At 32.1% G+C, this 15,325-nt stretch overlaps 1 protein-coding gene across 2 annotated transcripts; it reads left to right on the top strand.

Annotated features, from left to right (window-relative positions):
* The first annotated feature begins 501 nt into the window (after positions 1-501).
* On the top strand, positions 502-9,261 carry LOC116004393 (cleavage stimulation factor subunit 50-like). Of its 2 annotated transcripts, XM_031244431.1 has the most exons (15): positions 502-858; positions 995-1,248; positions 3,639-3,722; positions 3,841-3,962; positions 4,933-5,005; positions 5,120-5,203; positions 5,305-5,391; positions 5,844-5,914; positions 6,329-6,380; positions 6,504-6,561; positions 7,256-7,356; positions 7,431-7,585; positions 8,001-8,109; positions 8,549-8,605; positions 8,711-9,261. In XM_031244431.1, exons 2-15 carry the CDS (start codon positions 1,129-1,131, stop codon positions 8,867-8,869), a joined length of 1,332 nt encoding a protein of 443 aa, XP_031100291.1. In that variant the 5' UTR covers positions 502-858; positions 995-1,128; the 3' UTR covers positions 8,870-9,261. The 2 variants fall into 2 exon arrangements, 1 of the variants encoding a protein (XP_031100291.1); XR_004094791.1 differs by lacking the exon at positions 8,711-9,261 and having other exon boundaries at positions 7,966-8,109.
* The last annotated feature ends 6,064 nt before the right edge of the window (positions 9,262-15,325 follow it).

Raw genomic sequence — 15,325 nt, 5'->3', positions numbered from 1 at the left:
TTAAAAATAAAAATTGAAACCGAATCGAACCGATTTACCAAAATAAGTGTTTGATCATTTTCACTATATATGATTACGGTTCAGTTTCGATTCACAGTTCAACAATAATTTTATTTTATTTTTTTGATTCTTAATCGTAACTAGAACCGTTCATACTATTTCGTTATAATTATACAATTCTACTAATTTTCCAAAAAATGAACCAAACACACCAAGACAACTTTCTATAAGGCAACTAAACACTGAAAAGAAAAATATTTTTCAAAAATTAACTCATTTTCTCAAAAATATTTTTCGGAAGTTATTTTTCTTACTTTCCAAATGGACCATAATACTCTTTTTTCAATTTTTTCTCATAGAATCTGACTATGCAATTTTTAATTAATCGTTTCAGAGTGATCCACGTACATAGGTTTTTACGTAATTTCGAGACGCGCGCTTTAGAGTCCTCAGTCCAGTAGTCCACAAGAAAGAATGGCGGTTTCAGTGTACAAGCTTACATTGCTTCAGGACAATGATCCAAAGTCCAAACACATGGAAATCCAGATTTCTATGGTAGATATAAAATAAATCAATTTTCTGGGATTTGAGTACAGTCTTAGTTTATGTAACAGCCCTAGAAGGTGAGCCAAATGAGAAGAAGAAGAAGGAGAGGAGGAAGCTTAAGAAAGCAAAAGGAAGGAATGAAGAAGAAGGCTGAACTGCCAAAGGAACGAGCTCAACAGAAACGACGTCGCATGAAACAGCAGTTGGAGGGCGTTGATCATAGATTCAGACGACGACGTCATTCCGAGGCAAACGGTTGTTTTCGATATTCTGTTTGGCTGAATAAAATTGGAGTTTTGGGGAATCAGTTAGGTAAGTAGATTGTAAGGACTGGATTTTATATATGTTGAAAAATAATTCAAATATACATTTCTTTCTTCTCCCTAAATCCTAACTTCTGCTTCTTTCTTTCTTTCTCTATTTTCCTCTGGATTTCTGTCCTTTACAGATTGTTCTCTATCTCAGTTTTTCCCAAAGAGGGGAAAAGTTTTTCATCACAATATAATCAAGAGCACATATTTGTGAAAATCAAGATCAGGGGGTTTTGCTCCTTGGAGCAAAGCCAAGAATTAACTAAAGAAAATGGATAGTAGCAACATTAGCAATGGCAGTAGCTTGGATCAAATGCTGTTGGATGCAAAGTTGCATCGTCAAGTCAATGCTCTTATTGTTGCTCATCTTCGTGACAACAATCTCAATCAGGTTCTTTCTTTGTGGTTCTTGAGAAAGTTTAATTTCTTTTGTACCTTCAGTGTTGTTTGGTATATTTGATATTGTATCTTTAGTGATGCTTGGTATTTGTGATACAGTGGAAATTTTTGCAAATATTGTTATTTTAGTGGAGAAGATAAAATAATTTGAAGAATTTTAGAATGTGATCATGTAAACAGTTTGAGACTTATGTAATCTAGTTGTGATTTGTAGTGATTTTTCTATTATTCTAACCTCTTTCCCAAACAAATTTAAGTCCTTATATACCATATGCTCCTGTATTATAGTCACCACCATCCAAATGAACTACCTTACCCTGATTCTGCACCTTATTGCGTACACATATTTGCAGCTAACTGTTTTTAGTTTGCTAGTAGGCCAGCCACATCCTATGTGCAACACTTTTCTTTGATCATTCAACTCTTCTGACACTGCTAATCTCCAATTTGGATCACACAATACACATGCTTCCTGAATAGTTCTTCAAAAAAACAGGTTAGAAACCCTATAAGTAAAAGCCCTATGGTTGTTCAACGGTTTCTGATTCGATACCTATTTAGAAATAGGGCATTTTGAAATGAATGGAGTTCTTTAGAAGCCGCTTAGGGAGATTTTAATCAGAAAAATCAGTATAACCATATTTCAGTTTGTGAAGATGAGATAAGGACTAGGGAGAAGAGTTGAATTACTTTGAGTGTTTGAAGAACAATAAGTTGGAGCTTCTAAGTTCAACCCGTTTTCATTTGGAGCAGAGTGAATGAAAACACATCTTAAAGCTTTTGAATATTACTAATTGCATAGAAAATTGATAGGTATACTGTATACACACAAAAACATGTGCAGCCAAATGCTTATGAGGACATGTTACGGATTTAGATAGGATGTAGAAAACAATTATTTTCAGACAGTTTACAGGAGTGTTATACTTCAAAACACTAAAAGACATTCTATTCATTAAATAGGCTGCAGTCAGAACAGCCTTACCCTACAAGTATGTCTTGAGAGAACACTTCTCAATTGCAAGAAAAGGCTTTAAGCCAATAATGTGTCCACACATCTCATTAAACTCAACATTAGGAGGCTTTTTGGTGCTTTCAATTCCCACCAATTAAATTCCTAGGGAATGTGTTTGTTGGGGGCAACTTTGCTGGGAAAATTAGTTAACATGTTTGGTGTTACTAGGAAACATAACAATTAAATTCCTGAAAATTATTTCAAGCATTTAGTTTGTCTAAACTTCCCAAGGATTTTAAAAAAAAAATCTCCAACATACGCTTGCCACATGCAAACAACAAAAGTAATTAGATAAATTTTACACATTTTGGGAAAAAGAATCCAGCCACTCCAACTTTGAAATAACTTTCCCACCTTTCAAGGAATCAGATTCTTAGTCGACTCAAACTTTTCCAAGTCAAAGTGCCACCAAACATGGTGATAACTTACTCACCTTTCAAATTGCTAGGAAAACTTTCCTGGCCACCAAACAGCCTCTAAGTATCACAATAAACTTAAACTTGATCAACTTCTACCGTCTTTTTGTAGTGATTCTTTTCATCTACTGACTTCCACTCATAATTGGTTAAAAATTTAAGGTCTTGCACAGTTCTAATAAGAGAATTGAAGTAGTTTGTGAGACTACTCTCACCTTGGTCAATGTTTACAAGTTAGTTCATATGCTTAGGATTGCTTTTCAAGGTCTGAATTCATCAGGTTCCCATTGCCCCAGAGTTCCATTGCCATTGAATACCATATATGATAAGAACTGATGTCTTCGACTGTTGAATTCAGAAGCCAAATCATTACCATAGAGTTCTTGACGTATCAAGTTGTGAAGGACTGATCATCTTCATTTGGCTTCTTCTTATCACCCATGAGGTTCCAAATCTTCTGTGCCCCTTGATGTACATTTGGACATACCACAACAACCCTAAGAAATTGTCACCATTTAATTAACCTGTAAACTTGCTGCTGGAAAATATTCTTATTCATACTACTTCAATGGAGAGGGATACAACAATTTATTGACAAAGGAGGCTGCCTATAGGGTAAAATTACCTAACAATTGAAAAATGGGAATAAGTGACTAATTTCTCTATTAAAATTTATTCCTACATGTAAAGTAGGGAACAAATTCCTGTTATAAATTAGGAAGCTAAAAGAGATATAATACCATAGCACCAGAGAACTGTTTAAAGTAAATTATAAACTTTCCGTTTCTACATGGTAAAATTTATTTTTACTTTAGGATAAAATCTAGATTTGCCTTAGGAGTGGACACATTTGTTCCCAACATATTCTGGGAAGAGAGTTAAGTCTTGTTTCTATGTTTTCTCAACTAAAGCTGTTGGTTGAAGGTTGAGATCTAAAATACTTGTTTTCAGGCTGCAAGAGTCGTTGCATCAGCTACAATGATACCATTGACTGTTGAAACTCCCCCTATTAGGTTACTTGAATTGGTTGCAAAGGTATATATATTGTTTATTAATGGTTGCCATTGTTACATCTCATGGCTTTTTTATCCTACTTCAGAGTATGGAAAATAGATAATAAAATTGACATCTTGAAGTTCTAAGTGGTTAACAGGGACTTGCAGCTGAGAAGGATGAATTGTTGAGAAGAGTTTCTTCAGCTGCAGCTATTGATCCAACTCTAGCTGCTGGATATGGCTCCATACCAGCTCCTCTGGCAATTTCTGTTGATTTTAGGTAATAATTTCCACCAAACTGTAGTATCTTACAATCTTTTGGACTGGCCATGAATTTTATTTTATTTTTTTAAATTTATTTTTGTTTTTTTGGTTGAACAAAAGTGCATAAGTCTACTTCATAAAAATTCACAAGATTACTTCACAATAATTCACAAGTCTACTTCAAAAACATTTTAAACCAGTCTATTGTTAGGAGGGCTTTGGAGGTCTTGTGAATTTTTATGAAGTAAACTCATGCACTAGGTTTAAGGTTTGTCATGAAGTAGACTTGTGGTTATTTCAATTGCATTTTTTTGGGGGGTTTTGTAGTAAACTTATGTATTGGTAACAATTTTTGCTCTATTATGCTATAAATGAATTATGGATTATTTATGCTATCAATGAATGTATAATGAGTGTATATTGTTTTTTGAAGATGTAGAACCTTTGTATTGTTCTATTACCAAGAAGAAAAAAAGGAAGATTTTGAGTGGTTAATAATGCCATTTAAACACATTTGTTGACGGAGGACAAAAAATGGTTATGATACAATAATGCTAGGACTAATAGGGATGCTCTGGAAAAAAAAAAAAAAAAGAACTAAAAGTGGAATGAAATATATAAATCTAGGACCAAAAACGGAAAAAGAATTAACACTTAGAATTGAATAGACTGCAATGCCCTGGTATTTAATGCCATTTAAACAATTTTGTTGACGGAGGACCAAACATGTTCATGCCACAATAATACTAGGACCAAAGTGGGATGTTTTGAAAAAAAGGACTAAAAGTGGACTGACACGTATAAATCTAGGATAAAAAATGCAATTAACTCTTTTTGTTGCTGTTGTTGTTTTTTTTTTTTTTTTTTTGGNTTTTTTTTTTTTTTTTTTTGGTGATGATAATTTGATCTATAAAAGTAGTATGCATTATTGCTAAATATCTGAGTATGATTAAGATAGCTGATAATGTGTTCAACTTCCTAAACAGTACTGCACATGACACCAAAGGCTCATCAAAAAATTTTCCAAAACAAGAAACTCGACATATTTCTGAGCACAAGGTTGTACCTTCAGCAAATTTTGCTTTGTAAAATTGGATTCGCCTTTGTTTTTACTTCTTAATTAATTGAAAACTTGCTTAATGCAATTATATCTAACAAAATAATTTATTGCAGAGTATTGCTAGATGTGCAAGATTTAGTTCTGATGGAAGGTTTCTTTCTACCGAAAGTGCAGAAGTGTCAATCAAACTCTTTGAAGTATTCTTCCCTTTTGTTCTTTTTATCATCTTGTTTTTGTCCTTTATTATTTATTTATTTATTTGGTGCTTATGAGCTGCGGCTGCAATCTTCTTGTGAAGGTTTCAAAAGTAAAACAAATGTTGCGGTCAGACTCAAGAGACAGCTCAGTGGGGCCAGTTATACGAACATTCTATGATCATACGCAAGTCATATTTTTATTGCAATTTAGATGATGTTCACTGTCATGGAGTAATGATTGCTAGTTTCCCTATGATTTTCTTTTTGTATTTCCCCAAATTATCCTTATTTATGCTCTCTGAGTTTGAATCAGAAAATTATATTTAGTTTCAGTGTTTGACATTTTGGTTGGCTATAATCAATCATTAAATTGACATGTGATTGGTGTGATGAAGAGTGTTCTTCCCTGCTGCATGATGCAGGAGTGGTATGCTGAATGCTTTGAGACTCTGAGTGGTTGAACTTTTCTAATAACAATTTGATATGCGCGGAACTGGGTTTTATACAAGTGAATATTTGTGGTGGATAAAATAATTTGCTTTTCCCATTATAATTTTCTTGTGTTTAAATAATCATATCTCCCAGTGATTGTGGAGTCTGGAATCCCCTGCTTACCTACGTTTTTTTGATACATCTGCAGTCAATTAATGATTTAGATTTTCATCCTAAAAATGCTGTTGTGATATCTGGGGCAAAAGATCACACCATCAAGTATGAGTTTGTTTTTCAGTATATCCTTCTAGAGTTCTGGACTGTTTTATTTTCCAATTATTGATTCCCACTGTCCCAATAAGGCTGTCCAGTTTCACTTTTCAAGCTTCAAGTGTCTGAATTAACCAATTTTTTAAAGAATATTTCTTAAAAATCTTGAGTTATAATTCATGAGACAAATACTAGTAGTACTTAATATGTACTATAGTTTCTTAATATCTATTTTTTATTTCAAAATTTAAACATAAGAATATGAAACTACATGGGGCAATTAAGGTGGAATAGAGGAAGTATTAATTTAATTGTAATGATACCTGGAGACTTCTTCAATTATAAGTGAAATAATCAGACTTCTTGCTATCATTAAAATGAATCTCCCATTGCTTATGCAGTAAAGTGCTTTCTTTCTTGCAGATTCTTTGATTTTTCAAAACCAGTAGCAGAGAGAGCATTTAGAGTTTTTGAGGTCTCTTCGGCTGGCTCCTTGTCCAATTCAATCTTCAATTTTAAAGAAACTTCTTAGGAAATAGATTTTTATTTGTAGTATTACAGTCCTTTTCATAAAGGTTCAGATTTCATATTTTGTCAGGATACTCATAATGTAATGTCTGTGTCAATTCACCCTTGTGGAGATCATCTTCTGGCAGGCAAGTAAAGTTCTCTTGGCATTAAATTATGAACAATTCTTAGGTTTTTCTAGAGCTAGTGAATAGTGATGCTGCTCCCATAATTTTCAAGCTGACCTCTGTCTATCTTTGAAATCAAAATCGCCATCAATTACTCTTAGAAAATCACATATTCTTTAATCTTCGATTCGATCTGTTAAAATACGGTGTGTTACACTTGGTGTTTGCTTTCAACTCATAAATTACTCTTAGAGAACCACATTTTCCTTAGGAAATATGGTATGTTGTACTTGACTTTTTCTTTTTAACTCTTTGCTCTAGACGACTAAGAAATTTTATAAGATGCATTGAAAAATGGGTTGTGTGTGCTTAAAGTTTTAATAAATAGAAGAAACTCAAAGTGAACTGTGACTTTTACTGATGCTAGGAACTTTAAAGATCATCAAGCTGAATAACTGGTCTTTAGATGCCTTCTGCAGAAAAAGTAAATTAGAGTAAAAATATACTGTTTTCTTATTATGTTTCAGATGTGGTGTTAGAGTCGGACTAAAATTGTTCCAAACTAATTTACTGTGGCTAAAAGATCTGTAGTGTTTCCCCTCCCTCATAGACGTTAAGTACAGAATACTGAGTCTTAGACTCACTCTTAATTGCTAAATTGCTGCATTAAATTACTGATTTTTCTTAAATTGGCAACTGACAAGGGTACTTACAGGAACTGATCACTCCATCCCTCATTTATATGACATCAATACTTTTCAATGTTACGTGCCATTACATTTCCAAGACATTATTGTTAATGGAGCCATAAATCAGGTAGATCGAGTCTGCATTTTGATAGGCTTTACATCATAAAAGTTGATTACTTGATCAGTTTCTCTGTTTATCAGGTTAGATATTCACGAAACGGTGGCATGTTTGTAACAGCATCCAAAGATGGTGCTATTCGGTTGTGGGATGGCGTAACTGCCAATTGTGTCCGATCCATAGATGGTGCACATGGAACAGAGGAAGCCACAAGTGCAAACTTTACAAAGGATCAAAGGTGAAAGATAAAAAACAAATTTCATCTCAAGCGCTAGTGGTTCTTGAATACACTTAAGGAGGAACGTAACATTCTCTTGAAAATTAAAGAACAAATACAATAACAAATAAAGTAATAATGTGACAGCAGAGAGGAGAAAAGTTTCCTGCTTACTACAGTTGCTACAATACTTCTTTTCCCTAATCTAAAGTGGAGCAGAGTTTAACAGCTTTTGCTTCTTTGTCATAAGCTGTTCCTGCTAACTTAACTACATCCTGCATTAGTAATAGTTCCTCTTTTATTGAGTAATGTATTCCTGAGTGCACTGCAACAGTATAGCATAGTGTTATATATGTTTGGTACACTACAGAGGTTACCGTTTTATATATGTTATTGGGCAGAAGCAGAACACAGATTAAGGTTGCAAGTTTTTTAGGTATATCCTCTCATGTGGAAAAGACTCTTCTGTGAAGCTTTGGGAAGTTGGGACAGGAAAATTGGTCAAACAGTATCTTGGAGCTGTACATACGAAGTTGCAGTTCCAGGTAAAAGCCAGCAGCTTAACATACATGACACATTTTATAGAGACTCGGAACCCACCCATGTCTGCTTTTGTATGAATTGAATCCCTTATTGGAATAGACATAAGCTTCTCCCCTTTTGCATGCATTCTATTAAAACTTTTTGGTGGCTTGAATGTGAGAATTTTCCAAACGTACTGAGAGATAGATATAGAGCTGCAGTTCTTAAGTTTATAGATTGTCCTTGAATGCTGGGTTGGGTTGGGTGTTCTGCCTTCATGAACTTATCTTGAGCATTAAAGGGTAGAAAATTCTTTCATAATCTATCTATCTATATATAGGTTATATTTATTTCTACGATTAATAAAAATACAGATGAAGAACATGAAATTGGAGTTGGGGAAACTTGCTTGGTTCAATAAATGTCGGTGATTATTGTGTTATCTGTAATTGGTTGATGCAGGCTGTTTTCAATGATACCGAAGAATTTGTACTATCCATAGATGAATCAAGCAATGAGGTCAGTTTTCATTCTTCAATTCAATTCTTTAATCCGATCCACCCACCAACTCAAAGGGTGGGTGGTATTTTACAGCTTGCTTAACATTATATTGGTCTGTCTCAGATTGTTGTGTGGGATGCTCTGACGACAAAGAATGTAGGTAGATTGCCCTCCAACCATATTGACGTTCCGCGTTGGATTGAGCATTCTCCAACTGAGGCAGCGTTTGTTTCATGTGGAATTGACCAGTCTGTACAGTTCTGGAGAGAAAAAGTAGTTTAGGTGTAATGTATGAATATGAGGATTGATATCATCATTCATTCATTCTACACCAATGAAATATGCTACATTGAATTGGCTGCAAGATGATGAACCACAACTACCTTGGGTGGATGTTGTAGTGTACTTACTAATCTTCGTCTTTTCCCTTTCTGCCCAAGATTGTCTTTATTGTATTACAAGGCTGGTTTTGGGTCGTTATATACTCTGCAGGCTAGGGTTCCATTATATTGATAATAGGATATGACTTTGTCACCCAGGGATGGATTATGGATATATAGTTTAATGAGCTAGCTTGGTTGTATCAATACAATACTCTTTCGAATCATTTACCCTTTTGCCATGTGAATATTTTTTAATCTTGGATAAAAAAGTAAAACACTTTAATGTCTTTATTTAATTTTCATATGCGATACCACTATTACATATCGAGCTGACTTAATTCATTTTAGTTTAAATTTGATTGTCAACAATTATAAGGAGGTCCAATAGAGAGATCATCTTTAAGGGAATTAGAGAGAGATTCGATAAAGTTTGGGTGCAAGTTAACAAGTGGAATAGTTATTTTTTTTTTTTTTGAAAGTGGAATATATATGTATATATATATATATGTGTGTGTGTGTGTGTGTGTTCGTGCGCGCGTGTGTGTGATTTTGGTGGGATCGGAAATAGAAGGGAGGGAACTAGTATCCATTGGAAGATAGGTTAATGGGTTTTAAAGATTTTTTTTTTAAATGGTTTTAAAAATTTAAAAAGCTTTCAATCTAGTTATGTTGTTAAAGTAAGGGTGGAGAATTACCATGAACCCAAGAAGGTTACAATGCTTTCAAAATGTAAAGAACTGTCACCTCCAACTCTTGCTATGAGTAAACTTCTTATTACAAAATGCATGTTGCTCTCAGGTCTTATTGCTAAAAACTTATGTTGCTACTCAACTTAGATTGTTTTTGATGTAATTGATTGCATTACTCCAAAAGTCTTCCTGTGTTGAGTAACCTTTAATTTGCTGCTATAGCATTTCTTGCTACTTGATGATGTCAATTTTAAGTCATCTTTAAACTCATACAATGATGAGTAATGTTGATTGTTTATGACTTATGTAAATTTACAAAGAAAATTTTGAGGGGTTTTAATTTCTAATCTTATTTTACACTGCATTATCAAAATATATTATTACACTTATTCCTAACAGAAGCATTAGAGGATGAAGGTAGTAAGCTATGACTTCATGCAATAAATAGTAAGAGGCTAAGGCAGTAAGCCATACATCCAAAATGCTTCCAAATTATGCTTCCAAAGGCAACAAGGCAAAAGAAATATAATCTCTACAATATAGCAAAGCTAATTAAGAAAGAGATCAAACTTAACAGTAAGTTGTTATCACAATAAGCATGAACACTAGTAAAGGGAAGAAAGCAGTTAGACGCATAGGCAATAAGCAAATCTAACAATAGTAAAGGGAAAATAGTAATTAGTAAATGCCATCTCTTGGAGTGTTCTATTTTTCTTCTCCAGTGCACCATTTTGTTGAGGAGTTCTAGGAGCCGAGAAGTTGTTATCAATCCCATGCTTTTCACAATATTTTTCAAAGTCTGTTCTCATTTTTTTTTTTTCCCATGATCACTTCTTATGGATGTAATGCTATGGCCTTTCGTATTTTGAATTTTCTTGCACAACTTAACAAATGCATTAAAAACATCATTTTTTAACGCAAGTAAGATAGCCCAAGTATACCTAGAATAATCATCAACAATTACAAACCCATACTTTGCACCACCAAGACTGCATGATTGTTTACCATGTTGACAAGAATCACATAATTGAATTTTAGCAAATTTAAGATTTGGCAAACCAAAAATAAGATATTTTAGTGAAAATTTTGAAATAAGATCAAAGCTAGCATGCCCTAATCGTATATGCCAAAGAAATGAATCATCATATATCATAGAAAGACATTTCACTTTGAAGCATATAAGACCAACAAAATCAAACTTGTATGAATTTAATTTCCTTCTCTATGGGCAACAAATAGAACTTTTTCACTATCGTTTTCATAAAATGTGCAAGAGTTAGAAGTAAAAATGACCTTGTGGTCCTCATTACACATTTGACTAATACTAAGCAAATTGTAATGCAAACCATCAACAAGGAGCACAGTTATAATAGCAATTGAATTTTTTATACCTATTTTTCCTTTACCAATTATCTTCTTTTTGGTTTTGTCTCTAAGTGTAACTTCACGTACCTTCATCTTTGGGCTTGGTTTTCAAGAACCATGAAGCTTCTCCAGTCATGCATGTCTTGAGCACCCACTATCCACATACCAAGTAATATGTTTGCCCCTCACGATTTGACCCTACAAACATATTTCAACATTTGAAGTTGGTACCCAAGTTCTTTTGGGTCCATATGTGTTAGCAAGAGAACCTTTGACCACCCACCTTGGTCTCTTCCATGATGGAAGTCGATTTTCCATTTCAACTAACCTTCTTAGGGAACATTTTGTAACTATGTGTCCTTCCCTTTGACAATAGTGGCAAGATTTGATAGATGCCTTTGATGAAGATGCTTGGGATGTAGAGCCCCTGACAAAATAGCTTGAAAATTGTTTTGTTTTCTTTGTGGGGTTATAACCCAAACCAATATTGTCAAAACAAAGTCTTTGAGACCCAAGTATAGCATCTAGAGTCTCACTCCCTTTGGAAAAGTTTTTGATCCCTACAAAAGTATTATATTTAATGTTTAAAGTATTGATTATTATATATTTTTATTTTGAAGTATTAAATTTATGCTATAAAGTATTATATTTAATGCTTAAAGTATTAAATATATCTACTTGTAAATTGTGCATTAGATTTGTGCTATGAAGTATTACATTTATGCTATAAAGTATTATGTATATGGATAGAAATAAAACCTATGCTATGAAGTATTACAATTATGCTATAAAATATTATATATGAGTCTTAAAGATTGTATATTTGTGCGATTAAGTATTACATTTATGCTATAAAGTATTATATTTAATGTTTAAAGTATTGATATTATTATATTTGCATTGTGCTTTGAGCTGAGGTATTACATTTATGCTATAAAGTATGGAGTATTATATTTAATGCTTAAAGTTTTAAATATATCTACCTATAAACTCTGCATTAGATTTGTACTATGAATTATTACATCTATGCTATAAAATACTATATTTAATGTTTAAATTATTAATTATTATATTTGTGCTTTGAAGTATTACATTTATGCTATAAAGTATTATATATATTTAATACTTAAAGTATTAAATATATCTACCTGTTGTGCATTAGATTTCTGCTATGAAGTATTACATTTATGCTATAAAGTATATTATATATAAAGCTTAAAGTTTTGATTATATATTTGTGCTATGAAGTATTAAATTTATGCATGCTATAAAGTATTATATTTAATGTTTTAAGTATTGATTATTACATTTTTGCTTTGAAGTATTAGTTTTATACTATAAAGCATTATATTTAATGCTTAAAATATTAAATATATTTACCTGTAAACTGTGTATTAGATTTGTACTTTAATTTATTACATTTATGATATAAAATATTATATTTAATTCTTAAAGTATTGATTTAAATTTGTGTTTTGAAATATTATATTACATGTATTATATATGAGCCTTAAAGTATTAAATATATATTTTTGCTTAAAGTATTAAATATATATTTTTGCTTTGTCTCTGTCCAGTTTCCATGGTGCATGCATCAATGATTGGGAGGGAGCTTAAGTTGCTATTGTTGCCAAAGATTTGAAGTGACCCGCCATTGTTGCCAAAGAGTTGGAGTAGCAGCCATTTCTGTAAAATCATAGACTGCACACATGTATATAACATTTTTGTTACACATTTATTGGAGTTTTTTTTTTTTTTTGAAAGATTGTGTCTGGTAAACAGATGTGATATTTGTGTCCATTAATATCAATATTGAAGGGCAAATAAGGGAAAGAAAGAATGATCTGACCTATAAACTGTGTATTATATTTGTACTTTGAAGTATTACATTTAATATTTTTTTCAATGTGCGTGGTCAGATAAAGGTCACCCTTATTCTCCATATTCAATTCATAACTTTTGTTTTGTCAAAAAAGCAAGAATGTTATAATAATACACTAAAAAGTATCTTGTTTTCATTGAAAGTATGTTACACAGAATAACATAATATTACACAATATTGCTATTTTCAACTAAATTGTTACTTTTTTTATTATCATTGAAAATATAATACTTTAGCCTCGAAATGCAATACTTTTTCGAAGTAACATGTATTGCACAGGATATTGAGAAAAATCAAAGGCTATGTTTGGCAAATCTAGCTGAAACGGTAGCTGAAAGCTGAAAAGTAGCTGAAAGTTGAAAAGCTATAAGCTCGAAGCTGAAATCTGAAGAGCTGTTAAGCTCGCTGTTATGCTCAAAAGTGTTTGGTAAAATTAGTTTTTTGATAAGTTGTTAAATGTAAAAAGACTAAAAAAGACATCTTCATAAAAGTTAAATAGTTTTAAATTTAAATAGGTTTGTTTACCTATTAAAATATAAAATAATGAAATCAATATAATTTAATAAAATATAAAGTAAGAACATATATTTGAAAATATATAAAGAAAAACAATTATAATTCATAAAATTAGTTCATATAAAAATTATTGTTCAAACACAAATATCAAATTAAAATTACAATGAAACATATTGAAGAAAAAAGGCCAAAAGAGTTTTAATTGAGAGGGATAAATGATGTCATTTATATAAAATAATAAGGATAAAGATAGAAAAAATTTAAGAAGCTACTAGCTTATTTTTGAAAAGCTACTTGAAGTAGCGTTTTAAAATAAGCTCTTATTTTAAGCTACTAGCTTATTTTGAGAACATTACCAAACAAAGCTTATAGCTTATTAGTAGCTTAAAATAAGTTATAAGCACCTAAATAAGCTCTGCCAAACACAGCCAAAGTGTTACTTTTATCCATATACATATTACTTTTCAATTATAAATTAGTACTTTTCAATTGAAAAGTTTACCTTCGTTGTATACAAATGCAAGATACGTGAGATGCTCAACAATAATAGCTTCATCAGCTTTCCATCACAACACAGGTTTTCACACTCCATATTAATAATATTTTTTAAAAAATATAATAATAAAATAGGAACTTAGAAATCCTAGATTTTATTAAAAATTGATAATACTTTTGTACTAGATTAAAGTATTATTCCCTAAAATTTTAAACTTACATATGATCACCAAAAGAATTTTGATTTGGGTAGAGATGATGTTTTTACATTGAAGAAAGAATTTATAGATAGAGAATTAGGGATTTGAATGACAGAAATTCTCATTAGATGCATCTAAGACTAGTCGTTGCGAGTTGCGATGATCATTAGAGTCAGAGGCAGCGGCAAAAATGGAGGCAGACGATGGAGGTTATGTACGGTTACTTTAATTTGTAGCATTTGGATGCCTAGGTTTTTTCGTCTTCCATTGTTAAATAGCTCTGTGGTGAAGGTCGGAGGAGGCGGTGAGTGTGAGCGTGGAGAACAAATCATGTGGCAATAAAAGATCAACGCGTCTCACGGATGTGGAGAACAAATCACGTGACAATAAAAGATCCGACTTGTCTCACAAATTGATACCCGTGAAACGGTTTTACACAAATTTTTACAAATTACATTTGGTAAGCTACCTATTATTAATAAAAGATGGAAAACATTTCTCATATAATAAGTTTTTACCTAATATATATTATAGAATATAATTAGACTCCACACTTAACAACAAATCCGAAGCCCACTATTGGTCACATTTGTCTAAGAGGGACACAAAGGCAGCAAACAATTTTTACAAAGTGTATATCAATTAATATATGTAAGAAAACCATATATAGCACTATATTTATTTATTTAGGGTTAAAGTTGATTTGGGGATGAAGATCTTCATTTCTGCGTGGAACTTAATAAGGGAAAGAAGAAGGAATCATTCCAAATGGGATAAGAATGATAAATTAATTACTATTAGAACCCTATTTCAAACAACCAACTAATAAAAATTTTAACAAATTAACAAATTAAATGACTAAATTGTATAAACTCATCAAAGTCGATGACTAAATTGACTACAAAAAATCATTTAGAACTAAATTGAGTAAAACCACTATAGTCGATGACTATATTGAGGGCAATCTACCCATACCACAGGGTCAACACCTCACGTTAAAGTTGCAGCTCAACTTGTAAGTTCATTCTTTTCCTCTCTTCCTTTTGAGTTTTTGTTGATTGAAGTTCATTGTTAATGGTTTTTGTAATTCTTGCACACTGAATGTTGTGGTTGGTCTGCATAGTTTGAGAATTTGGATTAATAAAGGATTTTGGATTTGTATTATGAGGCTTATTTTGTTGGTTGTTTGTGAAGAAGTTGGTTTAAAA

This window comes from Ipomoea triloba, chromosome 14, assembly GCF_003576645.1.
Source record: "Ipomoea triloba cultivar NCNSP0323 chromosome 14, ASM357664v1".
NCBI lineage: Eukaryota > Viridiplantae > Streptophyta > Magnoliopsida > Solanales > Convolvulaceae > Ipomoea > Ipomoea triloba.
This window is presented reverse-complemented; position numbering and strand designations above follow the sequence as displayed.

What these genes read in the sequence shown, in the direction of transcription:
- LOC116004393 (XM_031244431.1), top strand. Translation starts at nt 1,129, where the DNA reads ATGGATAGTAGCAACATTAGCAATGGCAGTAGCTTGGATCAAATGCTG. An exon ending in GCAATTTCTGTTGATTTTAG is followed by an intron (nt 3,963 to 4,932) that starts GTAATAATTTCC and finishes CTTCCTAAACAG; the next exon opens with TACTGCACATGACACCAAAG. An exon ending in TGGAGATCATCTTCTGGCAG is followed by an intron (nt 6,562 to 7,255) that starts GCAAGTAAAGTT and finishes GGGTACTTACAG; the next exon opens with GAACTGATCACTCCATCCCT.